This window comes from Cynocephalus volans, chromosome 12 (assembly GCF_027409185.1).
Source record: "Cynocephalus volans isolate mCynVol1 chromosome 12, mCynVol1.pri, whole genome shotgun sequence".
NCBI classification, from domain to species: Eukaryota; Metazoa; Chordata; class Mammalia; order Dermoptera; family Cynocephalidae; genus Cynocephalus; species Cynocephalus volans.
Genome location: NC_084471.1, coordinates 12,657,588 through 12,682,652, shown reverse-complemented (window position 1 = coordinate 12,682,652; position 25,065 = coordinate 12,657,588). Strand labels below are relative to the sequence as shown.

At 56.1% G+C, this 25,065-nt stretch overlaps 1 protein-coding gene across 1 annotated transcript; it reads right to left on the bottom strand.

The window, feature by feature from the left end:
- Nucleotides 1–322: 322 nt before the first annotated feature.
- CARD10 (caspase recruitment domain family member 10) lies at nt 323–24,854 on the bottom strand. The gene is made up of 21 exons (XM_063075543.1): nt 24,832–24,854; nt 24,429–24,680; nt 23,405–23,542; nt 21,294–21,619; nt 17,196–17,393; nt 16,110–16,265; nt 15,260–15,385; nt 13,954–14,145; nt 12,697–12,831; nt 12,216–12,331; nt 11,281–11,309; nt 10,723–10,846; nt 6,732–6,891; nt 6,209–6,299; nt 5,498–5,741; nt 5,257–5,326; nt 4,088–4,190; nt 2,357–2,515; nt 2,138–2,253; nt 1,519–1,631; nt 323–1,341 (listed from the first exon to the last, which is right to left on the bottom strand). Exons 2-21 carry the CDS (start codon nt 24,661–24,663, stop codon nt 1,110–1,112), a joined length of 3,063 nt encoding a protein of 1,020 aa, XP_062931613.1. The 5' UTR covers nt 24,664–24,680; nt 24,832–24,854; the 3' UTR covers nt 323–1,109.
- Between the last annotated feature and the right edge of the window lie 211 nt (nt 24,855–25,065).

Below are 25,065 nucleotides of genomic sequence, written 5' to 3'. Positions count from 1 at the left end.
GAGAACACGCCCTGCTGGCTTTGGTGCCCCAGCTCCAGAAGACCTCCTTGATGATCAGTGAGGCAGGGCTGAGCGCTGGGGTGGCCCATCTGTGGGGCCCTCCTTCAGTCATTGGGGGTAGGTAAGGTGATGCCAGCACAGATGGCGGGCGGCTCTGGGATGAGTCAGGAGGGAAATATGACACTCCCCACGGGCAGGCAGGGACCTGAAAGGTGGTATCAGCCTGAGCAGGCGGTGGGGACAAATGGGAGGAGTGGAGAGGGGGCCCCAGGCCAGGATGCAAGCAAGCAGACGGCCACCAGTGAATATGACAAACAGTGTTTAATGTTCCATAATGTGCAGCTTCTGTGTGTAAAAGGCCCATTAATACTCCATGAGCCATACATTCTGGTGACACAGCAGCCAGCCCCTCCCCCTGCCCCTCTGAGAGGCACGGCGCAGGGCAGGGAGAAGGTGCTGTGAGAATGTGGTCCTGGTGTGCTTACCAGGAACACACGCATGTTAGTGCCAAGTGTCGGGGGGGGACAGGGCATTTACACAGGAGAGAACCACGGACACACTTGGGAGGAGAAGACATGAAGGTACAGGAGACAGTGGATCAGGGAAGGGAAACCACAATGTCCACATGTGGCAGTAAACACAAGAAATGTGAGTGGACAGGTGAGAGCCACTCAGTGACAGGCTCGGGGCTCCTGCAAGCAGAAGAGGCTGAGGAACGGGAGACCTCGTGTGCCCCAGTAGAAGGACAGACCTGAGCCTGTCCCGTGAGAACTTGGGTGTGCAAACCTGTGCACAGGTGTGAGAACTTAGACTCCAGGGTGTGCGTTTAAGAGGACGCAGACACACACACAAGACCCACGAGTGGGAACGTGGAGATGCAGAGGGACAGACGGGAAGGCCCACAGCAGCAAGTACAGGGGCGCTGCGAGCTCTGCCCCATGGGCTCCCCCAAGCTCGGCAGAGCCAGTGACAAACTCGGGCCCCATGTCTGAGAGTCCAAGGGTCTAGGAAGGCTCAGGACGGGGAGAGCCCGTCCCACCACAGACAGCGTCCCAGCTGGCTAGTGGCTTCAGAAGTGCAGAGGAAGCCACAGGTATGGGGTGGGACGCTCAGGCCTCACTGCTGCCGCAGCCTCGGCTGCTGCCACACTCCACCCACACGAGGCGGGCCTGTTCCTGCAGGATGCGGCCGCGCACCACCTTAGCCAGCTCCTCCGCGTGGCCCCACTCGTGGGCAGGCACCTGCACCCAGGAGCATGGCAGCCCCCAGAGCACCTGCTCCGAGCTGCGGCACTGTCGCAGCAGCTCCGAGTCCCGCCAGCCCGGCCGGCCCAGCAGACCCCTGCCAAGAGATGAGAGAGGCAGCCATCAGAGTGGGGGACCAAGATGGACAGAGCGACAGAGGGAAATGGACAGAGATACGAAGTGTCAGAGAGAGAAGACTGGCAGAGACAGACGGCAACAAAGAGATGACAGAGAGAGACCTGAGGGCCCTGCCCACTTCCCCCACCCCCCTCACCTGACTTCACGGACATTCTTCTCGGTCACCTCCACGTGGATGACGATGGGATAGATCTCATTCTGGACCAGCTCCCGCACGCCACGCACACCCAACTCCAACAGGCAGTGCTTCTTCTCGGAGGACCAAGGCCACATCATACCCCAGCCCAGAGACACCAACCTCCCCATGCTCTGCCCCCACCCTGGGTCCCATGTCACAGCCTCCCACAGGTGCAAGTCCTGATTTGCCACCCAGAGGGACCCTGGCAGCCTCAGTGGGTGACCTGGAGAAATGTCACTTCCCCCCTCTGGCCCTCCCCATCTGGAGGATAGATCTAAACCCACCCTGCCCACCACCCACCACCCAACAGCCCCCAGCAAATTCCCAAGAGAGTGGCAAGTTCAAGGACAAGGGTGTATAGGTAAGATGTATGAGCCAAACAGCTCAAGGATGACCCACATGGTATGCCCCAACCCACCCATATCACAACTGAGGAAACCGAGGGCCACACGATCAAAAGGACTTGCCCAAGGTCACCCTGCAAGTGAGCAACAGAACAAGGCCTGCATTCAGACTCTGGCTCTCAGGCCCAGAATGGCAGCACCCCTCTCCAGCCTAGCCCCCTACCAGCACCTACCTTCCCAACAGACTCCTGGATAGCACGGATCCTGCTGCCCAGTCCAGGGGTGGCAGGTCGGGCCTTGGGGGCTCCGGGTGCTGAGGATGCACACTGTTCCTCCCCAGAGAGGCTTTCTGCAGAGGGAGAGGGAGAAGAGGAGGCAGAGATGAAGGGCCAGTGAGCCTGGCTGCCCCAGAATGCCACCAAGCCCTCCCCTCCCCAGGAGTACAGGCTCACCTGCTGGGCATACTTGGAAGTCCAGCCGGGAGCTGGGCAGGTCTAGCAGGTTGCGAATGAGCCGAGGTGCCAGGCACTCGGGCAACATCACCACGGGCCGCAGGGCAGACACCAGCAGTGGCCGCACCAGGCTGTAGGGTTTGAGGCTCCGCTCTGGCTCTGCGGTAGGGGAGGAGTGCAGAAGGGATGAGGGTGCAGAAGGGATGAGGGTGCAGGCAGGGTCCCAGATCCTCGTTCTTAGGGCAGCCAGCCCCTTTGATACTCAAAAACATCACCCTCTCCCCTGCACCCCCAACCCGCCCTTTTCCTGCTGCTTCTGTGCGCGGCACACACACATGTGCACGTGTATTCTCTCTCTCCCTCCCCCCTCCCCTCCCCTCCCCCTCCTTCTCTCTCTCTGGCTACACACACACACACACACACACACACACACACACACACACACACACACACACACACACACACACACACACACACACACACACACACACACACACACACACACACACACACACACACACACACACACACACACACACACACACACACACACACACACACACACACACACACACGAGTTAGGCTACTCCCTGATCCTCTGCCTCACCCCTGCCCCCTACAGGTCATTCTCCACCCAGCAGCCAGAGAGAGGTTTTAAAACTAAAGTCGGATCGTTTAACTCCCCTGCTTTCAACACACCAGTGACCTTCACAGGTGTTCAGGAAAAAGGCCACATCCTCCACTGGATGACATAGTCCTGCTAGAGAGCCTGGGAGGTTGGCAGCCACAGACCCCACTCCTGCCTTGGCTCTCCCTTCAGCTGCCTCCAATCACAGGGCCTCTGCATGCCCTGGGACCGCCCAAAGCCCCACCCCTGCACCTCTCAGCCCAGTTAACCCGCACTCTTCCCCTCAGAGCCCAGATCACAACTTTCCTGGGCCCCAGACGGGCAGCACCCACAGCCTGTGCTCACGGCACCCAGTTCTCCACTGCTCACCTCTCACTCTCTAATTATGCCCACAGTGTGATAGCCTCCGCCTCCCCCACCAGATAGTGAGCTGCCTGAGAGCAGGCCCTGCATGTGCCCGACACAGTGCCTAGCAGAGGTGGTGCTCAGTACTCACTTGCTGAACCCAGCATCCTCCAAACACAACACCCACAGCCATGGCTCTGTGCCTTCATTAGAGCTATGCCTTCTGCCTGGAACAAACTCCTTTTCATCACTAAAAGCCCCACTTGAAACCATCTCTCTTCCAGGAAGTCCTCCCCAAGCCCCCCTCTCCCTTGCCCCCCCAGAATAACTACTCCCTCATCTGGGCTCCCCCAGTCTCTTCTCCCTGATCTGCCCTAAGGCCTCACCCTGCCGCCTCCAGGAGCCCCCTCTGGGGTCCTTGTAGAACCTGCCTCCACACACGTGGGAGCACAGCCACACACGCTCTGACAGACAAGAACAGGCCTGCGCTCATGCATGCCCCCAAACTCATATGCACCGCAGTCACAGTCCTGCACACATGCACCTTCCCGCAGGGTCTCCCCCAACCTTGGCAGCCCATCCTCCCACCAGGGGGAGCTTTGTCTCTCAGGCCCTGGCATGGGCCCTGCCCTCCACTGGAACCCTCACAACAGGCCCTTCCAAGCCAAAGGGACCACCAATGCCACAGGACACCCAGATGTGCACACCCCTGGACACTGTGAGCAACACGGGATACACCTTTACACCTGCACACTCACCTGAGCAGGGCTCCAGCAGCAGCTGCTCCGGGGAGTCCCCTGCAGGACCCCCCACCGGCTTGGGCCTCACCAGCCGCAGTTGGTCCAAGGCTCGCTTCTTTAGCTAGAGAGGGTGTAAGAAAGCAGAGCACCTGAGAACTCAGCTCCACCCGCCCCCCCACCCCAGGGAGAGGAGAGCAAACGAGACCCAGGCAGGCTGGGCCCCATCTTTGTCCATGTTCCCCGGCAGACCCTGGGCCAGCACAAGATGCTCCTCCCCACCAGGCCCTCTCCTGCCCCTGCCTGGCTCAGCACAGCCCCCCAGGCAGGTGAGAGCAGCCATTCCTATGGGGCCTAGGGTCCCAAGCCCATCTGAGCCAGTTAGAGGAGCCTTAGGTCTACCTCCGACTTTACAAATGGCAGACAGGCCCAGAGACCAGAGAAACCTAATATCACGTAAGAGACAAACTTTGGGGTCTCTTCCAGTGAATTAGCAACATAGCCTTGGGTAAGAAGATTAATGAAACCAGTAACAAAAGCACTAATTATACCTGACAGGTATCAAATACCCACAATATGGCAGACACTAACTAAGCCTCTGATGAGCATTAACTCACTGAAGCCATGTACCGGCAGGTAGCATCACTACACCCATTTTACAGATAAGGACACACAGCCTCAACTAAGGTTCAAGTGATTGTCCTAAGTCACCTGGCTGATGAGTAGCAGCGCTGGGATTCCAAGCCCGACAGTCTGGCTCCAGAGCCCAGGCTCTCAGTCCCCTCTTTAGTGACATGGCCTCTTCATTTGCCTAACCTCTCTGAGCCTCACTCGCCCATGTGCACAGTGGGGATGGTCACCCAGCCCAGCCATTACCCAGGGACTGGAGAAGGCAATGCGATTGCTGTTTTGTTGGATGCTTACTACGTGCCAAGCATACTCCTGAGCATCGGGCACATTCTACCTCATTTATCTCTCAACTACCCTGGACAGTGAGCTCTGTGGTTCTTCTGTTTGCTGAGCACATAGTAGAGGATCAATTAAGTCCCGGTGAAGGAGTGAGGTGGGGGGCCTCCTCTTCTCTTCCCCCAGGGCTGCCAGAGAATGAACTCTGCCCTCTCCCTTCTGGACCCCGCCCTTGGCATCCCCTTCTCCCCAGGCCCTCTCCCTGCCTGCCCAGCCCTACTTACATTACTGCGGGGGCCTCGGTGTCGGCTGGAGGGCAGGCATTTTTCCTGAACTCCTAGGAGCTGCTGGGCTCTGTGGGAGGGAGTCGTGTCATGCGTTTGCAGGGAGAAGGGGAGCCCCTCCTCTTCTCAAACCCAAATCCTGTCCCAGAGGATGGTGAGGGATTGCAGGAGAAAGGAGAGCCGCCATCCCAGTCCCCACTACCCGTGGGACCCTGTCCCCAGGCTCCTGGCTCTGCATCACCTCTGATAATTGGGCACAGTGCCCCGGTCCAGGTCCCGCAGAGTGAGGGGGTCAACCCGGGTGCAGAACCATTCCTGCCGCCGCTTGTATGCTGGGTCCACCAGCCGTAGGATCTCTTGGGCTTTCACGCAAAGGGCATGAGGATCTGCCCGCTCGGGCAGGGTGAGGTTGGCTCGAATGTAGAAGGGCTCAGTGCCCAGCCCCTTTGCCCAGGTATCTAGGGCCTCATGGAAGGAGTGGCAGGCTGGGCAAAGATGGAGCAAGGGGCAGCAGGGAGGGCAAGAGGAGGACAGTGAGGCCAGAATCAGCCTTAGTGGGGCCACAGACAGCCCTCTCGAGGCCTGAGCTGCCAGGACTCCACTGTTCCCTTCTTACAGTGACAGATGTAGGTCCAGAGGGGCAGAGACTTGCCCAAGTCCACCAAGCCCAATAGGGGCAGAACCAGGACTCAAACCCAGGACTTTGGACTTCTAATGCAGTGCTCTGTTCACTGTAAGCTGCTGAGCAGGAGAGGACAGAAAAGAAACAAAAACAGACAAGAGGCGGAGGCAGCAGGGCCAGGGGTCAGGAGATGAATGATGGGGCAAGGCCGTCTCCTTCCCGGGCCCTTGATTCTCCCACCCACACACAGGCTGGAGGAGCCCTCTCTTGCCCTGACCCTGACCTCCTAGGATTCATGAGTTCCCAGGCCCTCCGCCAGGCCAGACTTACCACTGGAGTCCATCAGGAAGTGCAGTGTGGTTCTCTGCTGGGCCTCAGCTTCCAGGCATGCCCCCTCCAGGCCAGCAGCTTCCGCCCTAGGCTGGGAGAGAACGTGGGCAGGGAGGGAAAGAAGTGAGCTTCCCAGGAAGGACAACATGCCCTGGGGCTCAAGGAAGACCAGTGAAGGGCTGACCATGCCTCATCATTCAGATGCCCCCACCTCACAGGCTACATGCCCTGCCCAGCCCAGTCAGACCCTGCTCTCGCCCACTGGTCCCCAACCAGCCTCCCTCCTCTCTGGTCTTGGGATCTGTCAAGGTGCTGTCAGTCTGTCCCACCCCCAGTCCATGCCCAGTCAGACTTCATTTAACACTGGCTGAGGCGGGGCAACCCACAGCTAATCACAGAGCCTATTTCTCCTTTGGCCAATCCCCAGAAGCTCTGCCCAGTGGTCTTGCTCCACCAGTCAGAAGGTGCCCCACCCTGGCCGAAGCACTGACTCCACCTCCCAGCTCAGTGGGAGGGGCCTCACCTCTCGTGGTTCCATCCTGGCTGACCCAGGACCAGACAACACCCTCCGCACCACGGCCCCTGACCATCCGTCCCCAAGGAATGACAGGCCATCTGGGCTCTTGTCCTGGGGCTCTGGGCCCCCTGGGGGACTCCAGCCAGACACTTGGATGGCCAAAGACCTGAGAAGGGAGAAGGCGGCTGGAAATTAGACTCCAATCAGGACTTTGATTCAGTTCCACATTCCTGGGGAACCACAGTGATTCCATTCACCAAGTATGCCATGACTCCCACCCCAGGCCATCAAGTCTGATGTGCCCTCTGCCTATAATGCCCATCCCCCTCTTCTCCACCTGAAAAATGCTGCTCTTCCTTCAAAGCTCAAGAAAAAAGCGGCCCCTCCCTCCCAGTACCCTGGGCGCATGGTGCGGTGGAGTTTGGGGCAAGAGCACACCAACCACACCTGCCACGGTTTTGCATTTTCCCTTTTGTTTCATGTTCAGCTCTGTATCCCAAGCACCAAACCAGTTTCTGGCACACAGCAGATGACTAATAAATGTTTGCTATGCTCACAGTCTAGGGAGGGAGGTCGCCGTGAGAACACAGCACAGGTCAGAAGATGGTTACAGCTGGCAGTGGGAGCACAGAGGGGAGGGGCTTCCCAGGGGAAGAGATCCCTGGGCTACACCTCAGTGATAGGTAAAAATACTTTGGTGACAGATAGAAAGGAGATGGCACTCCAGACTGAAGGAGGGGCAGGAGGAAAGCCACAAAGGACAGAATACCGGATGTGAGGATGCATTTAATAACAACATAAACAGTAGCAGTAGACAATGGGTGCTTCCCACATGCCAGACACCATGCTAAGCTCCTTGCCCTTATTAATTTAACACCCTGGGAAGTGGCTCCCAGAGCCAGCCTGTGTAGGGTACAGCATGAAAGCATCTGGCCTTCCTCCCATGAGCAGTGGGCACCACTGACGGTTACAGCAAAGTCGTAAGGACCCCCACGTGGCAGGGTTCTACCTGTCCCTAGATGGGAAGTGGTGAGGCCCTGTGGCCAGGCTCAGAGACAAACTGACCCCAAGTCCCCTCCATGACCCCCTGGTCATGGAGAGGTGGTAAGGCCAGGGTCTGCAGGTGTGGCCCAGCTGGAGAGGCAGCCTTGGCCCTGACAGGCCTCCCCATGCACCCTCGCAGCTGAATACAGATATGGCCACACTGCCCCCTGCTGCCAGCCTGGGGTGATGGAGGCTGCAAGGACCTCAACCCAATCAGCACCCCTGGGGAGCAGAAAGCTTTGGCCCCAGGAAGCCTGTCTCAGCCCCTGCTCCCTCAGTCAGAACCAAGAGCCAGGCTGAGGGGCTAGGGCAGCCCCAACTGTCCTGGCTGCATCAAGGTGGCGTGGAAGGGCCTGGGCACGTCAGGAGGCCTGAGACCTGGCCTGGGTATACTGGCCAGTGGCTGTGTGGCTGGAGCAACACAGTTGGGCTCCAAACCCCAGGGTAAACAGTGACCTCGACTTGGACAAATGAGCCGGCTGCTTGTCTCAGTCACTGCATCCATAAAATGAGGCAGCCCTTTCCCACTGAGGGTGTGAGGGTCAGGGGAGCACACAGACAGTGCAGGTAGATAAAACCACAGGGCTCTGGCGCTCTCTCTGCCCTACCTCTCCTCCCCCCGTGACGCTCCTCCATTGTCTCCCTGCCCCGCCATCTGTCCGTCCATCCTCCATCCTGCCCCAGCACCCCACTGTCACTATCCATCATCCCCTGCCCAGTCCCCAGGCACTGAGAAGGGCAGGAGCACCACAGTCACTCCCCCAGAGGGCCAACAGAGCAGGCAGCAAGAGGCTGAGGGGAAGAGATGGGCGGGAAATGGAAAAGAGGCAGAAAAATGCCCCGCACAGTGCCCAGCACACAGTAGGTACTCAACATGAATGGGAGATTAAAAGTATTTGGACAGAAGGAAGGCACTTCGTAATCCCCAATGCCAGCACCAAGTGTCCTGTGATTGGGACAAATTCCCGACTCTCTGAGCCTCAGTGTCCTCATCTGTACAAAGGAGCTAAAAATACCAGCCTTGCAAAGCTGCCCTGAGAGTTAAACAACATGGGCAACAATAATAATAGCTAAAAGCTAATGTGTGTTTAGCATTCACTCTGAGCCAGGCACTGCTCTAAGCACTCTAGAAGGAACACTGGAGCCCCCACAATGACCCTAAGGGACAAGCATTATTGTGACCCCATTTTACAAAGCAGGAAATTGAGGCATTGGGAAATTAAGTGACTTGCCCAAAGCTCCACAGTAGCAAGTGACAGAGCTGGGATTTGAGCCCATGCAGATGGCTCCAAAGCCTGCTCTATCCCACCTTACCATGACACTGCCCCAGGACACACAGGAGTGGCTCCACCCAGGCACCACTGGGGTCTCACCTCCCTCTCTGCCTGTCCACCTCTTCTCTCTCAGTCCACCACCCCCGTTCCCACCCCAATCTGTGTTCTTCTCCCACCTCTCTCCTCCCTAGGAACAGCATGGACAGCAGAGGTGGCCCCACGTGATCATGGGGCCAGGGCAGAGGCCAGGACAGAGCCTCCTGCTCCCTCTGCTGCATCCTGGCGCCCCCTGGACAGCAGCCAGAACCCCTGCTACAGGCCTAAGCTGGAGGAAGGGAGGAAGGGCCGAGGCAAGCAGGAAGGGAGGCGCCCCATCCCTTCCCCCAGAAGCACGTCCTGCACAGGCAGAAACAATGTCGCACTGGCCCACTGCCGGGGCTGAGGGTGGGGGCAGGGGCCTGGACACTGGCCTGGCCAAGCTGCTTTCAGGAAGCAGGAGGCCCCTGGTCTTGCTCTGCCTTGATTTGTTGTATGACCTGTCCCTCTGCACCCAGCACCCGCACATTCTAGCTCCAATATTCAGTGCTTCCTAAGCCCTTTCCAAAACCCAAGTCTCATCAGATCACCACGGACATGGCCCTGGTACTTCCCAGCTGTGTGACCTTGGGCAAGTTGCTTAACCTCTCTGAGCCTCAGTTTCCTCCTCTTTGAAACAAGGATACTCATAATAATGCCAATTCCCAGAACAGAGAGAATGCTGTAAAGCAGCCAACAGCTAGCCTTGCATTTAATAACAGCCAAAGCCTCCCAGGCTTCCCAGAGTGTACCAGCCAATTCTCCCAGCCTGGCTCATGAGGCCCACCACGCCTCAGCCCAGCCTCACCTTCCACCTTTCCTCCTTTCCTCCTCAACCCTCCTCTCCTGTCACTCCAGTTACCGCCAAACTCCAGACCTCTCCCTGGACAGCCTCTGCCTGCCCCCTCTTCCACGGCTACTCTCCCCACCTGCTCCCTCTCCATGGCCACATTGAGTCCAAAGGCCACATTCTTACCATGGCCCTCCCTATCCCCCACCCCTCCTTAGAACCACTGGCAAGTGAGAAGAGGGGCAGCTCCTCAGCCAACACTAACAGGTCACGTTGCCTGCAGTGCACTCTGTGCTAATGTGTGTGGTGACTCCTGCTATGGGCGTGTGGCCGGCCTGACTACGGGGGCTACCGTGGTGGCCCAGCCCCACCCACAGCAGGAAGGTTAGCTGAACGGCTCAGAGCTGGGGAGGACCAGCAAGAAAGATGTTGGGACAAGCACAGCCTATAAGTAAAATCTATCATTTGATAAGCACCTACTGCATGCCTGACAGAGCTGGGTGCTTTACTTATATGAGCCACGGACATCAAAACCCCTACATGCAGAAGACAGCATCATCCCCCCTTAGCCACTAAAGAAACTGAGGCCCAGAGAGGTGAAATGACCAGGCCAAGTCACACAGATGATTAACAGTGGTGACAGGATTCAATCTAAGTTCTGCCAGTGTCTGAAGACCTTACTGTTTCAGGAGTTGCACGAAGCACAGGCTTACCCTGCTCCCTCCCGCTTCATCCCTGCTCACCCTCTCACCCAATATGAGACCCAGCCCGCCCCCCTCACCCCCACTCCACCCACCCCAGGCAGCTGAGGTACCTGTTGAGAAGGTCCAGGCCACAGCCCCGAGGCAGGAGGCCTTCCGGCTTTCCCAAAGGCCACACACTGTCAGAGGATGAGGACGAGGAGAGGCCAGGGGACCAGGGCTTAAGTGTCACACTCCCTAGGGAGGAAGAGTAAGGTTCAGGGATTGGGACTGGGAAACAGGTATGGTCAAGGCCCATGAGAGGCTGAGCCCCCCTCGAGCCCAGGGATGTGCAGGTTTGAGGCCCCAGGAGCACATGGTACCCACTAGGCTCAGAGCTGGACCAGGGCATACTAGGGCAATCCTTCAGTTTCCTGGAAGAGGGAGAGAGTGGGCTGGAACTGAGAAGCCCATTGCAGCACAGCCAGGAACAGCAGTGAGGGCCGGGACTGGGCTCAGGGTAAGAGGCTTGAACCAAATCCCGCAGGGGCCTCCCAAGCAGAGCCTTCCTTCCCAGCCAGGGGCATGGCGTGGCCTTAAGGAAGGGCACACAGGCCAAGGGCAGAGTCTCGGGTGGGCTGCAAAGCCACTCCCCCAGATAAGCCTCCCCTGGAGCTCCTGAGGGCTGTTACCTGTAATGTCCGACATGCTGCTGAAGGACCTGGGTCGGGGGAGAGGGGGCAGGAGATGAGGCACAGTGGGCACTCGGCCCCACTCCCTCCTCCTGCCCCCAGGCTACCAGAAGCTCCCACAGCCCCCAAGCAAATTCAGGCCAGACCTAAAGCAGAGGCCCCAGCACAGGGGACCTGTGCCACCCAGTGCCCCTAAACTCACAGGGCAAGAAGTTAACATCCTGGCCTTTGCCATGTGTTGTTCCACCTACAATGCCCTGGCCTGTCCTTGTAAGGTAGCTCCTTCAATGCCACCTCCTCCTGGAAGCCTCCCGACTTCTCACCCCTCATCTCCCCCTCACTGGCTATAGTAGTCGTTGGTAGCTCCCGGACATGCCTCCCAAGCTAGACCCTGACCTCCCCATCCCACGCCTTGTCATGGCGGATCACTCAGACCAAGCCTCCCAGTGCCAGTCTCTAAAGGAATAAATCAAGGACCACCTCTGGGGTGGAGGCAGGGTTTCTCTCACCCTTGGTCTTGCCTCCAGTGGACATGGCTTGGTTTTTCTGGCCCGTGTTTGCTGCTGATGCCCCAACAGGGGGCCCAGCTTTCTCAACTGAGGTCTGTGACCCCTTGGAATATTCTCTGCACCCCCAAGTCCTGAACCATCAGGCTTCCTCTTGGGTTTAGGATCTTCAAGGCCTGACCTGTGACATTCCTGCAGGATGCCCGGCTGGGGCTGAATCTACTCTGCCCTTTGCCCTTGTCTTAACCCCAACCTTGCTGACTTCTATGACCCACTGGGCCTGGGTTTCCAGAGCTCCAGCTGCTTAAGGGCAGTAAAGGGAAGGGATGGCCTGGACCTGACCCTGGCGTCAGGGATTCTGGGAGGCGGCTGTCAGGAGATAGCAGCACCCCTCCCTGGGCCTCTCCTGCTATCTCCCAGCTTGTGTACCTCTTGGGGGGTGCGGGGTCCTCTTCACGCTGCCGGCGGAGGATGGAGCCAGCGCTCGGGGGGAAGGGCAGGATGGAGAGCCGGTTGATCTCCTTCTCGCTGTCTATGGCCTCCTCCTACAACACCATGACAGGGCCTGGGTCACCCCCAATGCCCAGCACCTTCCCAGACCTCAACACACCTAATTTGTGCCCATTCCACAGAAGAGACTGAGAGTCCGCAGCAGAGGAGTAGGCTCTGCAAGATTACAGTGTATGAGTGGCTCCCCAGGTCTCCTGGCACCAACAGGCCCAGAACCAGCACCAGCACCAAACTAGCTCTGAGTGAGCTTAAATAAGGCACTTGGCCTCCCTGGGCCTCAGTGTCCTCACCTGTGAAATGGAACCACTGGCAAACTGGAAAGTATTCTACATGTTAGTAATTATATGACTACAAATATTATTGGCATCCCCCCATATTTGGTGTGGGGTGGGTGTCTTACCGAGGTGTGGGGCTCAGAACCCCCCATGACAGCTGCCTCCCCAGCTGCTTCCAGGCCTCCCAGTGGGGAGGGGAACTCGCTCAGGCTCCAGGTGCTGCTGAGGTTGGAGCACAGGGAGTGGGAGGAGGCACAGGCCTGGAAGAAGAAGTGGGGGGTGTGCTGGAGTTGAGCACTGCTGAGCCCAGGCCAACCACAATCACATACTGAGCACCCACCATATGCCAGGCACAGGGAAAGAGCTGGAGCACGAGAGCCAGACCCCTGCCCTCACGGAGCTCACAGCCTACAGGAGAGCACAAAGTGTAAACCAGCCGACAGATGAAGAAAATAACCCAAAGTTGCAATTACAGCAAAAGGAAGGTGTCCCAGGCATGGGAAGCACGTGAAGGCCCCACCCAGCTTGGAGGCACGAGAACTCAAGCATATGTAGGTGCTAAGTAGGGACAGTTGGGGAAGATGGTCCAGACAACTGGAACAGCATGTGCAAAGGCCCAGTGGCAGGACTGTGGCACATTCCAGAAATTTAAAAGCTGAGAACCATAGAACCAGGCTTAAGGGAGGCGGGACCCAACCTGCAGGGCCTCTTGGGCATGATAAGGGACTCTGTCTTTACATAAGAGCAAAAAAGCCACTGAGGGTTTTAAAAAGTGAGAAATCGGATTCATGCTTCCTTCTTCTATCCTCCCAGGCCTCCTGAGCTCACATTTAAGCAAACCAAGATAAAAAAAAAAAAAGGCAAAGCTCCTGGCAGCAGCCTGAGGACTAGCGTCTGACTTATAAAGGATCTGGGGGCCCGGCTCCAGTGCTGGCTGTCTGTGTGACCTTGGGCAAGCCCCTGACCCTCTCCAGGCCCTGTGCAATGGAGGGGATGAGACCTGCTGGTTTACAAGGGGCTTTTAGATGTTAGACTAGACTAGCTGGTCTCTGAGACCCATGTTTTACATTTCAAGATGTTTGGAGGCCCTTGGGCAGCCAGACTTCCCCAAGTGTATACAAAACCAGGCTTCGAACTGTTCTGGTGTTCCAGGAGCAACCCCAGAAACTCATACATGCCCCCATCCCACTCACCAACCCATCCCCTACCCCCAGCCTGGGTTCAAGTGTTCCCACCCCCAGCAGAGGCTCTTGCTAATTCCCCCATGATCCCACCCCTGGCTGAGGTTTCTCTCCAGGTCCAGCACGTTCCCAGCCCTGGCCAAGAGCTCCTGCCAGGAACCCAGCCTGTCCACCAGGACCCTGGACCCTGACCCGGCTCACCCTGAGGCAGGAACCACCCTGGACCCGCTGCAGCTGTGCTTCCAGAAGGGCTTTGGCACCCTCCAGGCTGGTGAGCGTGGTCAGTAGTTCATCCCGCTCGGCCTCCAGGCCCCGCACCTGCTTGCGGTACTGGTCCTTCTCAATGAGGCTCTGGGAGTACTGCAGCTGGATCCGGTCACGGCTCTGGATGGCCTGGGGAGAGCAGGTGGGGAGCCAGCAGCTGAGGGAGCTGCAACAGCTCCTTGGTGCTGGCCTTGGACTTCAAGAAGCGGCATGCAACAAGAACGACAGCACTTCCTGGGTGCTGGGCCCTGTGCTACATATCAGCTCATTTGATCGTCACACTAATTTAGATACTGTCATTATTCTTATTTTGCAGGTGGAGAAACGAAGCCAGAAGGGACATAGCTGAGATTCACACCAGGCAGTCCAGTTGCAGAGCCCAGGCTGTCACTGTTTCACTAAGAACAACTTAAAACTCTTCCATGAGATCTGCCACGTGCCCGGGGCTTCATTTACCGCATCCCAATTAGTGGAGGAGCAAGAGTGAAACCCAGTCCACTGCATCCACAGCACTTCTCCCCACAGTGAAGATCAGCATCCCCGAGAGGGCCCAAGGCCCAACCTGCCACTCACTGCCTCGGAGGGAGCTGGGGGCAGGCTGGTGAAATGCAGATTCTGAGGCTTTGCCCCAGACCACCTGAATCAGAATGTCCAGGGATGACGCCCCAATCTGCACAGTCACCAAGCCCACCAGAGGGATTATGAGTCCCATTCTAATGTATAGACTCCAACTCCTCTAACTTCAGACTTGCTCAAGAACAAAAACTTCCTGCCGTCCCCCCTACATGGGAAGCCTCACTCAAGGAGAGCTGGGGGACTGGCCCAGGGTCCTCAGCCCACCCCATCTCCTGGCCTTGGCAGGAGACAAGGGCCATGGTGCCCAGGGACTGGGAGCCAAAACTTTTGAGAATGTCTTCATCAGCAAATATTTGCAAGCATCTCCCCTGTGTCAGCCTTGCCCTTGATATGGAGAGAAGGGATTCAGAAATGAAGGATGCCAGGACCAACTTTCCTGACTGTCCTGGGAGTTCGGGTGAAGCAAGTGGGCTCAGGGTGTAAGGTTGGTATCTGGAGTGCTCAAGGTCCATGTCTGTGGCCCCCCAGCCTACCTGCCCCATCCTAAACCCATCAGTGCACTCTTAAAATCTCTTTTACAATTCTAGTCCTGTCTGTTCCTCTTCATCTCCCCCAAACGAGAACCAGTGGCTGGACCAGGGCCTCGCGCACAGCAGCCTGAGCTCACCTGATCCCGCTCCTTCTCAATCTCCTCCAGCTGGGCCAGGACAGTGGCCATGCGGTGCTTGTACAGGTCACAGTCCTTCTGCAGCGTGCGGTGCTTTAGCCGCAGGTCCTCCATCTCTTGCAGGTACTGTGGGTGGGGCGGGCTGAGCTCAGACCACAGGGTTGGGGACCCAGGGCGGGGGAGCTACCCAGCAGGTGTCCAGCAAGTGCAGTGAGAGAAGCGTGAGCCCCAATAACAAGTGCCCACCTCCCCAGCAGGGTGGTCTGAGCCACTGACTTGACCTCACTGGGCCTCAGCTGCCTAATCTGTAAAATGGGAATAATGATAATCATGACAACACCTGGCCAAATTTGGCCTCCCCATTGAAACTACAACCTGCCCCCTTACCCTGCCCTGCTTCTCCCTCAGCACGAATCACCTTCTGCCACATGAAATAACTGACTTAGGGTTAGGTGCAGGGCGCACTCTTGTCTCCCCTGCGAGAATGCCCCCCCCACAGCAACAGCACATTTGTTTTGTTCACTGATGTGTCTGAAGCGTCTAGAAGGGCGCCTCCATCAGTATTTGAGAACGAATGCCTGCACTGTTCTTAGCACAGTGCTGCACATAGTAGATGCTTGGGGAAGGCCGGCTGAAGTAAACTAGTCAGGCCTGACAACCTCCCAGCCCCAAGATCTGGGCATTAGCAGAAGGTGGTTAAGAAGGGTGGGACTTGCCAGTTAGCTCAGTTTGTACAGCCTGGTGCTGACAACACCAAGGTCAAAGGTTCAGATCCTGTACTGGCCAGACACAAAAAACAAACCAAAAAAACAAGGGTGGGGGCTGGGGAGGCAGGGGAAGAGGGCACCACCTTGTCCCGCAGCTCCTCGGCCCACTGCAGCTCGCCCTGCACAGCATGCAGCTTCTGGCACAGCTCCTGCCTGCTGTCCTGTGCCTCCCGCCAGTCGTGCTCCAGGATGTCCAGGAGGATGCGCTCAGAACCCGGGGCCCCCGGCCGGCTTGCCTCCTGGGGATCAGAGTTCAGGGCAGCCTCAGCATCTGGCCCTGGGCCCACCCTGAGTGTGGGGAGGAAGGGGGACACGCAGCTCTCAGCCCTCAGAAACCACCTTACCAGCTCTGCCATCTCAGCCTAGGGCCTTGACCTCCCTGGATCTGGGTTTCCCATCTGTGAAGCAGGCGTGGCCCCACCAGCCCTACCCACCCTCCAGGGAGCATCTGGGGTATAAAGGAGGTAAGTGGATGAGGGTGTGCTTGATTAAGTTCAGCCAGGATCTTATTCCTAAATAAGAACTAGATCCACTCTCTCTTGCACAGGCCTCCCGCCCCTGCCCAGGGCAGCAGACTGGTGGCTATTTCCAAGGCCCATTCCCACCTTTCTGACAAAGGGTCTTCAAGAGGCTGAGTCTGGCCCAAGCAGGTGGACCCTAGGCCTAAGATGCAGCCCCCAGACCCACACCCCAGCCCAGCATTCCCAATGAGCTCCACTGGCTCCCCTCCCCCACTTGGTGTGTGGAACAATGGCCAGAAGGCAGGCCACACCACCACTGACCTGCCATGGGACACCAAGAGTCCCAGGGCCACTCAGACGTCAAGGGTCTCAACTTTTTCAGGGGCAGGAATTCTACAAATCCAAGGAAAGCTGGAGACCCTCTCCCAAGAAAAATGCTCACACATAAAATCCAGTGCACAGATTCAGGGAGTTCAGAGACCTCCTGGAGGCCACCCACAGACCCCAGATTAAACACCCAGGGAGAGCCATGTGCTAACCCTCAGCCCAGAGCTTCAGACAAGAGCCAGCCAGGATTCCATCTAGAGCTCAGATCCCCAATTCTAAAATCCTTAGCCTCCCAGGCCTCCGAAAGACAAGCAAGGAGCAGGAGGGTCTGCTTGCCCAGTCTGATCCTGCCCACATGGCCACCAGCACCGGCCCTTGTACCTGCTGCAGGGCCTCCTGCAGCTCCTGCAGCGATGCCGCCAGCCGCTGGTTCTCAGCTTGCAGCTCAGAGACGAGGTCCACACTGTCCGGCTCCTTCTCCTTCTCCTTCTCCTCAGCCCCAGGAACAGGCCCCCTGGCCCTTCGCAGCAGTGTACACTCTTCCTCCAGCCGACTCACCTTGAGCTTGAGCTGGTCCACCTGGACCCCAAGACATAGGTCAACCCAGAGAGGGACACACCAGGAGCAATAGCAAGGTCACCAGATGGGTGTGGGGTGGCCGTGCCCTCACTCCTGTTTGCCTCCCAGATTCCCAGAGGGGCTTCAGTGGGAGTCCTCTCCAGACTTGTCTGTGAAGGAGGGATGGGCTGGGCAAGTATGGGATGAATAGGGATGAGGAAGGAAAGGGGGTAGCAAGAATCCACTCCAAGGACCTGTAGGCAGACGAGCTGTATCATAACACGCTTGTCCGTCCCACAACCCTGACACTGCAGCATGGTCCATAGTCCAGCACCCATGATGGAGGAGGAGGGCTGCAGCAAAGACAGGGCTCCAGGGTCTGCCCAGCTCTGCCTCTAACTCAGCATGGCCTTGGGCAAGTCATGCCCATCTCTGTGCCTCAATCTCCTGATCTGGGAGGGGGGACATACGTTTGAGGTTCTCACCCAGCCCAGGAGCCAGGATGTCCCCCTCCAACCCAATGTCCCAGCTCAACACACACCCATGAAACAGATTTGGGTCTGATTCTCCCTTAAAGAAATTCCTAACAGAGCCTGTGCTCCAAAAGGTTAGGCTGCTGATTCACCCCCTACAAGAGCTCCATGTCCAGGGTTCAGGTTTCAATTTTACCACTTTTAGTCTCTGCATTCTGAGTAAGTCACTTACTTCCGCAGGGTCTCAGGTTGCACATCAGTAAAACGCGCTCAGTCAATCCCTCTCCCCACAACCTGCCTCCCAAAGTTGTTGCAGGAATCAAACAAGACAGTGGGTGGGCAGAGGCCTTTAAATTGTGGAAGGCAGGCTGGAGAGCTGCCACAGATAAGACCGTGGCTGTCTTTACAACTTTAAATAAAATCCCAGAACCCTTACCAGTCACCAGCTCAGTGTGTGCAGCCAGAGGCTGGCCAGGTGTGGTGGGTAGGCAGGTGTGTGATGGTCCCTGACTGAGAACAGATACACATGGCAAGTTTGCTGGATTATGGGTATACTAGGCCAGAGTTATTCTCTAAATTCATGTAGGGTCTGAGGTGGCCAGACAGTAATAAGCATAGCAGCAGGTGGCAGGCCATAAATGAAGTCATTGTTGGGAAAAGGTCACAATGACCTCTGGTGCTACACTTAGGCATGCCAGCATCTGGTGCCCTAGGATTGCCCTAGCCTCTCTTGGAAAATGACTTGCTAGTCCCCCAGCCCTCAGAGCCTAGAATGGCACCACACACACGCGCACACACACACACACACACACACACACAAACACACACACAGAGGGGTGTGCAGGCTGGGCAGGCAGTTCCACAAATTAACAGTCCACTCCTCCTCCGCAAAAGACAGAAATTCCTGACTCCCGCATTCCTTTCTGCTCACAAAACATGCTTTGTGAACCACTACAGAAAGACAGCTAGTTACAAGGACAAGTGTAGTCACACCCTCTCCAGCAAACCCCAGCCATACACCATGGCCCCTTGCCTGACCCATGGCCAGCCCACTTCCCCGATGAGCTCAGAGGACAGGGCACCTGGGAGTCTCCACCAAACACCAGGAAAGATGGATGCATTTAACCCTGGTGTACAAACTCACTTAGCACTAAATTATAGTGTTGGTACCTTAAGTTTATGTTACTTAGAAATAACAGCTCATTAAATTTGCACCTTATAAAACACGGTATTAAACACACACCTGTTCATGGGTGGAGGGGACACAGGCTGCCAAGCCAGCCACTACCAGCTGTTCTGTTAATACCCCATCTACAACGCCTTTGTTAATCTTGAAACAGAAAAGCTCCAAAGAGTTAAGGCAAATTTACAGTACCTAAGTTTAACAAAATGTCACCTATTAATTTAATTTTACCCTTAGCCTCTACTTCCTAAAGTGGGCAAAAGCAGCCATGATCTGCCTAGTGGCAGATGACCTTTCCGCAGGTAGACATACTATGTGTACATGCAGCTGATCTGCAGACACACAGAGGCACTCCAATGGCCTCTTCTCCAACCCCCTCCCTTGTCCCAGCATCCCCCAGAGAGCAGTACACACAGGACATCTCCCAGTCACATCTGCACACCCACCACTTAAGGGGACCCAACTCACAATCACAGCCAACCCAAAGGCAAGTCATGCCATGCCAGCTGCAGCCTCTCCAACCCCCTGGCCAGAAGCCCTCGCACTGTCCTCTCTGAGCTACAGATTCTTTCTTCTGAGAGAAACTCACAGCCAGCCCCATGTCTGTTTCAGAAAAAGAGGGGCCCTTCTTGGTGAAGACAATGGACCCCAGTCTCCCCACCTGCCACCCACCACACCTCAGCAGTGCGGAGAGAAAAGTGGGAAATTCTTCACTCTCAGGACGCTGGGAAAGTGTTCTAACCAAACTCTCTGTAACTCAGTTTCCCCATCCAGAAATGGAGGAGACTGTAGCACCCACCCCAATATAGGGATGCTGGAAAATTAAAGGAGTTTGTGCGTGGCAAGCACTTAGGACCATGCTTGGCACACAGGGAGCCTTATAATTGGTATATCATCCTCATCCATCACCTCCACTTTGAGGATGAGGAAACTGAGGCACAGTGCCACATGGTTCATTAGCAGCACAGCAGACCTGCATCCCTGACCCTGCTTGCTACCCCTCATAAAGCCTCCATCTTATTCCAAACACCAAACGGGGCCCTGGACAACAGCTTCATGGTCACCTCACAATCTTGAACCAGCCACCTACACCCTCAAGCAGGACTGGCAGCCTAGTCCCTTCAACTTGTGGGCACAGCACCCCTGATCAGGGCTTACCTCCCCAGTGTGCATAAACCCAGGCACTGGCACACTGGAGCACTCACACCCACCACTTCACACCTACCAACTACCATCTACTGACACCACCACCACCCACAACACTGCAGCCACAGCCGAGGCTCACAGGGTTAGGGGCTGCAAACCCCACGGTCACAATCCCTGTGGAACCTCGCACAGTATTACTGGAGAGAGGCTACTATGTGCCCCCGGCACTGCTAAGCCCCTGATATGGATCAGCTCATTAAATCCTTGGGACGACTCTCTGCAGCAGCCAAATACCAGTATTATCCCCATGCTAAGTCCCAATAAGAAACCAAGAAAGTGAGGCTCTGTTTCTCGGCCTATAAGAGGCCTCACTTGCTGCTGGAGAGGATTAGGTGGGATTTCACTAGACGGGCAGCAGGCAGGACAGCATCATGGGAAGGACGCCAGCGCTGGCATCAGGCAGACCCCGTTCAAATCCAGGCTGTGCTGCTTCCTGGCTTTGGACACTGAGCGAGTCCCTTCGCCTATCTGAGCCTCAGCTTCTGTACTTGGAAATGAGAACTTGGTGCATGGTGCTTTGATGGGATTAGATGACGTGAGGCACGTAACCTGTGCGGCACACCAACAGCACTTGATAACAATATCAACACCAATGGATAATGATGACATCTGTTTTAGCACTGGCTCTATGCCAGGCACTGTCCATGGCTCAAACTCTGTGTCCTTACCTCACTGAATCTGCATAACCCAAGGTTTCTTAGCCTCGGCACTACTGACATTTTGGGCTAGATAACTGTCATGGGTGGCTGCCCTGTGCACTGTAGGATGTTTAGCAGTGTCCCTGGCCACTACCCACTACATGCCAGTAGCACCCCCCTAGTTGTGAAAATCAAAAATGTTTCCAGACATGGCCAAATGTTTCTGCATGGGCACAATCACCCCGTTGAGAACCATAGTCATAACCAATGAGATAAGTGCACAGAGCACTGAAAAGACAAGTCCATGGTCAAATAGCCAGCAATAGTAGTTCCAGGACACAAGCTGACTACCATATAACCATCATTTTTTGCAAAAGTTGCCCCTTCTTCACCCTCTCCTGCCCATCTCCCCAGGACCTACTGCCAGCTGCAGGTCACGGCTACGCAGCACAGCCGAGTTCTTCTCCTCACTGAGCTGTGCCAGGCGCATGGCGATCATGTAGTTCTCATCCTTGAGCCGCAGCAGCTCCAGGCTGCCCGCCTCCCAGTCCTCCCGCAGCCTCTGGCAGCGTTCCTGTGCCTGCTGCTGCTCCCGCAGCCGCTGCTCCAGCCGTGCCCGCTCCTCCTCGAGCACCCGGCCCCGAGCCTGCAGTTGCTGCTCCCGCTGCAGCTGGCTCTTGCGAGCTTCTCGCAGCCTCCGCACCTCTGTCATCAGGAACTGAGTCAGGCCCTCAGGCCCCTCCTCATCTGCAGGAACAGGAGAGAGAAGAGTCAGATCAGGTAAATAAAATCCAGGGGGATAGTAGAGCGCATAAAAAAACCCAAACCATAAAAACACTCAAGGGAAATTCTGTAATATATTTTTGTAATTTAGTGGTAGGGAAGGCTTTCCTAAACAAGGTACAAAATTCAGGAGTTAAAACAGAAAAGATAGAAAAATTCTTATAAAAATGTTTAAACCTCTGAAAAACGAAAGCTGTAATAAAGTTAAAAGACAAGCGGGGCCAGCCCATGTCTCACTCAGGAGAGTGTGGTGCTGATAACACCAAGGCCATGGGTTCGGATCTCCATATAGGGATGGCTGGTTAGCTCACTGGCTGAGCGTGGTGCTGACAACACCAAGTCAAGGGTTAAGATCCCCTTACCGGTTATCTTTTAAAAAAAAAAAAAAGTTAAAAGACAAGCAACAGAGTAGAAGAAAAGAGAACAAATATAACAAGGGACTCAGAGCCATAATATATAAAGAGCTCCTACAAATCAATAAGGCATGCAACCAAATGAAAATATAGGCAAAAACTATCAATAGGCAAGTCCCAAAATAAAAATGATTAATAAACACAGGAAAATATGCTCCAACTCACCAGCAATAATTATAACAGTATTCATTAACATCTATTGACTTCATTATTTTTGCTAGATACACATATTAACTCATTTAATCTTCATGTCAACACTATAAGGCAGATACTATTATTGTATCCATTCTAAAGACAAAAAAACTAAGGAACGGAAAGGTCAAGTGATTTGCCCAAGGTTTACTAATTTAAAAACCACATCACTCAATGAAATATAAACTTAAAACAATAACATATTATTCTTTAGATATCAGACTAGCAAAAAAAAAAAAAAAAACTTTTTTTTTAAAAGATGAGCGGTAAAGGGATCTTAACCCTTGACTCGGTGTTGTCAGCACCACGCTCTCCCAAGTGAGCCACGGGCCGGCCCAGCAAAAATGTTTTAAAATGATCCCCAGGATTCATGAGGGTACTGCAAAATGGGCACTCATATGCTGCTGATAGGAGGTATGCTGATTTAACATTTAAAAGACAAACTCTTTAAGAAATTCTGTTCTCAGAATCTCTCCCCCTGCGACACATATTTGTACAAAGTTGCACATACAAGGATGTTCTCAACATCACTGCAATGCTGCAAAACTGTTAACAACCTAGATGTCCATCACCAAGGGACGGATTAAATGAATTATGTCATAACTTCACTAATGAACATTATGCAGTCACTTAAAATATGTGTAACAGATATGGAAGAGTTACTAAAATCAGCTTTTTCTGAGTAAAAGCAAAACACTGAGCAACACATATAGTCCAATGCAGTGTATATGTGTGTGAATATATGCAAAAAAAAAAAAAAAAAGATTTGCCAAACTGCTACCAGCAGAGCAGAGCTGAAGGAAGAAGTAAAGAACTCTTTTTATTCTAAAATCACCTGGAGCCTTTGAATTTTTTATATAAGAAACTGTAAGCCCATGTATGCCAGACATATCATGTCTGAGAAGAAGATCAGTGAGAAAGCCATCTTAAGCATGTGAGCTCTGAACTCAAGACTAACTGGATTAGAATCCCAGCCCCACCCTTGGCCTACTGTGGGGCTCTGCGTAAACCCCTCCAGACTCTCCATGTCTCAGTTTCCCTATCTGTTCTACAGAGATAATGGGAGTGCCTCCCTGACAGGGATGGGGTAAGGAACCTCTGTACTGGTGGCCAAGGCACCAGCACTCACTGTGGATCCACTCACCGAGGATCATGGAGCAGCGCTGGGCAGGTTCCTGGCCCGTGAGCAGTGTGAAGTGTTCCGGGTAGTAGAACTCCAGGGCTTCCAGGAAGGCCTCATAGCCCCTCTTGCCACGGCAGCGCAAGATGTCCATCAGGCGCCCTGGGGAGTGGTGGGTGATGTGCCCAAGGGTCAAGGGCTTCCCCCAGCACCTGCTTGCTTCTTCCCCCATCATGCCCCAGGGCCCACGTTCCCCAGATTTTTGAGCCAGTGACACACACAGGGGCTTGTCCTGACACATCAGGGAGGCAAGCATGTCTGCCACTGCCAGGAGAGCCAGACACCCCCTATGCCACCTGTGCTTCAACCACTCCCCAAAAACAACCCCCCGCCCACACACGCACAGAGATGCAGGGTCAGCCAATGCAGACTGCCCTTTTCAATGACACAGAGAAGCCCCCTCAAACCCCCAAAGCAAAAATAAATCCTCCCATTCGCCATGCCTGAAATTCCATTAGAACCTCATTCCTTTGCCAGCTCTGGTTCAAAGATACACCCTACAGGAGAGGGGACCCTCCTAAAGCTGAGACGGGTCTTGAGCACTTGAGGAAAAATAACTCTCCAAGGAGTGTGTGGCACACAGAGGAGGGGGCAAAGAGAACCAGGGAGATCAAAGGGCACAGGAAAGATGCCAAGTCCACCAGCTGTGACCAGGAGGTTCCAGGCCTAGCCGCACCGGCAACCACATCCAACCAACCCTCTGCTCTAATGTGGGCCCAGGAAGTGGGAAGGAACCCCAAAGCAGACAGAACCCCGACGCCAGGGCGGACACCAAGACGGGCTGGGCCATAAAGGGGCTTCACGAGGAGGCAGGCCGGTGGGCACACCCAGCCAGCCCACTCTTCCGATGTGGCGACCGAGGCCCAAGGAGCAGAGCCCTGGCCCCGCACTGCACAGCTGTGCGCTGCGCTCGCTCGGGGCACGGTCGGCCCCGGGGAAGGCCTCGGGGGAGGCCCGGACAGCGCCCGCGGAGGCCCCCGCGGCTCACCGGTGCGGTTGACGCGGCACGGGAAGCGGTAGGTGCTCAGCACCTCCTCCTCGTCCTGCTCGTCGATGACCCGGCACTGGCGCAGATACGGCGTGAGCTTGGCCGGGTTCAGGGCGCGCGTCAGCCGGTGCCGGACGCCCTCGATCCGCTCCCAGAGCGCGTCCTCCTCCGCCTCGGACCCCGAGCCGGCTCCGGCCTCCTCCTCGGCCTCCCCCGCCTCGGCCCTGCCCGGCATGGCTGCGTCCTCGGGGTCTGCGGGCGAGAAGCGCACGGGGGTCGGCAGGGACGCCCCCGGGGCGGGGTGCACCGGCCGAGATCGCCCGGCGGGGCGTCGCCCGCGGGACCCGCCGCGGGGCGCCCCCGGGGCCCCCTGCCCCGCGCCCTTCGGCCGGCCGGGACTCACCCCGCACACCGCAGCCGGCTCGGCCTCCCGGGTCCGCGCTCGGGCGGCGGCTCCGCCGGAGCAGGGGGGCGGGACCCGCGGCGCCCCCGGCTCCGCCCCCGTCCCCGCGGCCGCCAGGGCTGCCCGGGCCTCCCCACATCGCCGCCGGGACCGGGCCGAGAGCGCGGCCGCCCGGCCGCCCCGCACGCCCGCCCTCCCCGCCGTCCGGCCGCGCGCCGTCCCCCCGCTTCCTGT

Bases quoted from the DNA above. Each gene is read 5' to 3' on its own strand.
- CARD10 (XM_063075543.1), bottom strand. From the start codon at position 24,663: ATGCCGGGCAGGGCCGAGGCGGGGGAGGCCGAGGAGGAGGCCGGAGCC. The intron at 12,332-12,696 runs GTAAGACACCCA...ATGGTGTTGTAG, and splicing joins GTTCTGAGCCCCACACCTCG to GAGGAGGCCATAGACAGCGA. The intron at 5,327-5,497 runs GTGATGCAGAGC...TCCCTCCCACAG, and splicing joins ACTGTGCCCAATTATCAGAG to AGCCCAGCAGCTCCTAGGAG.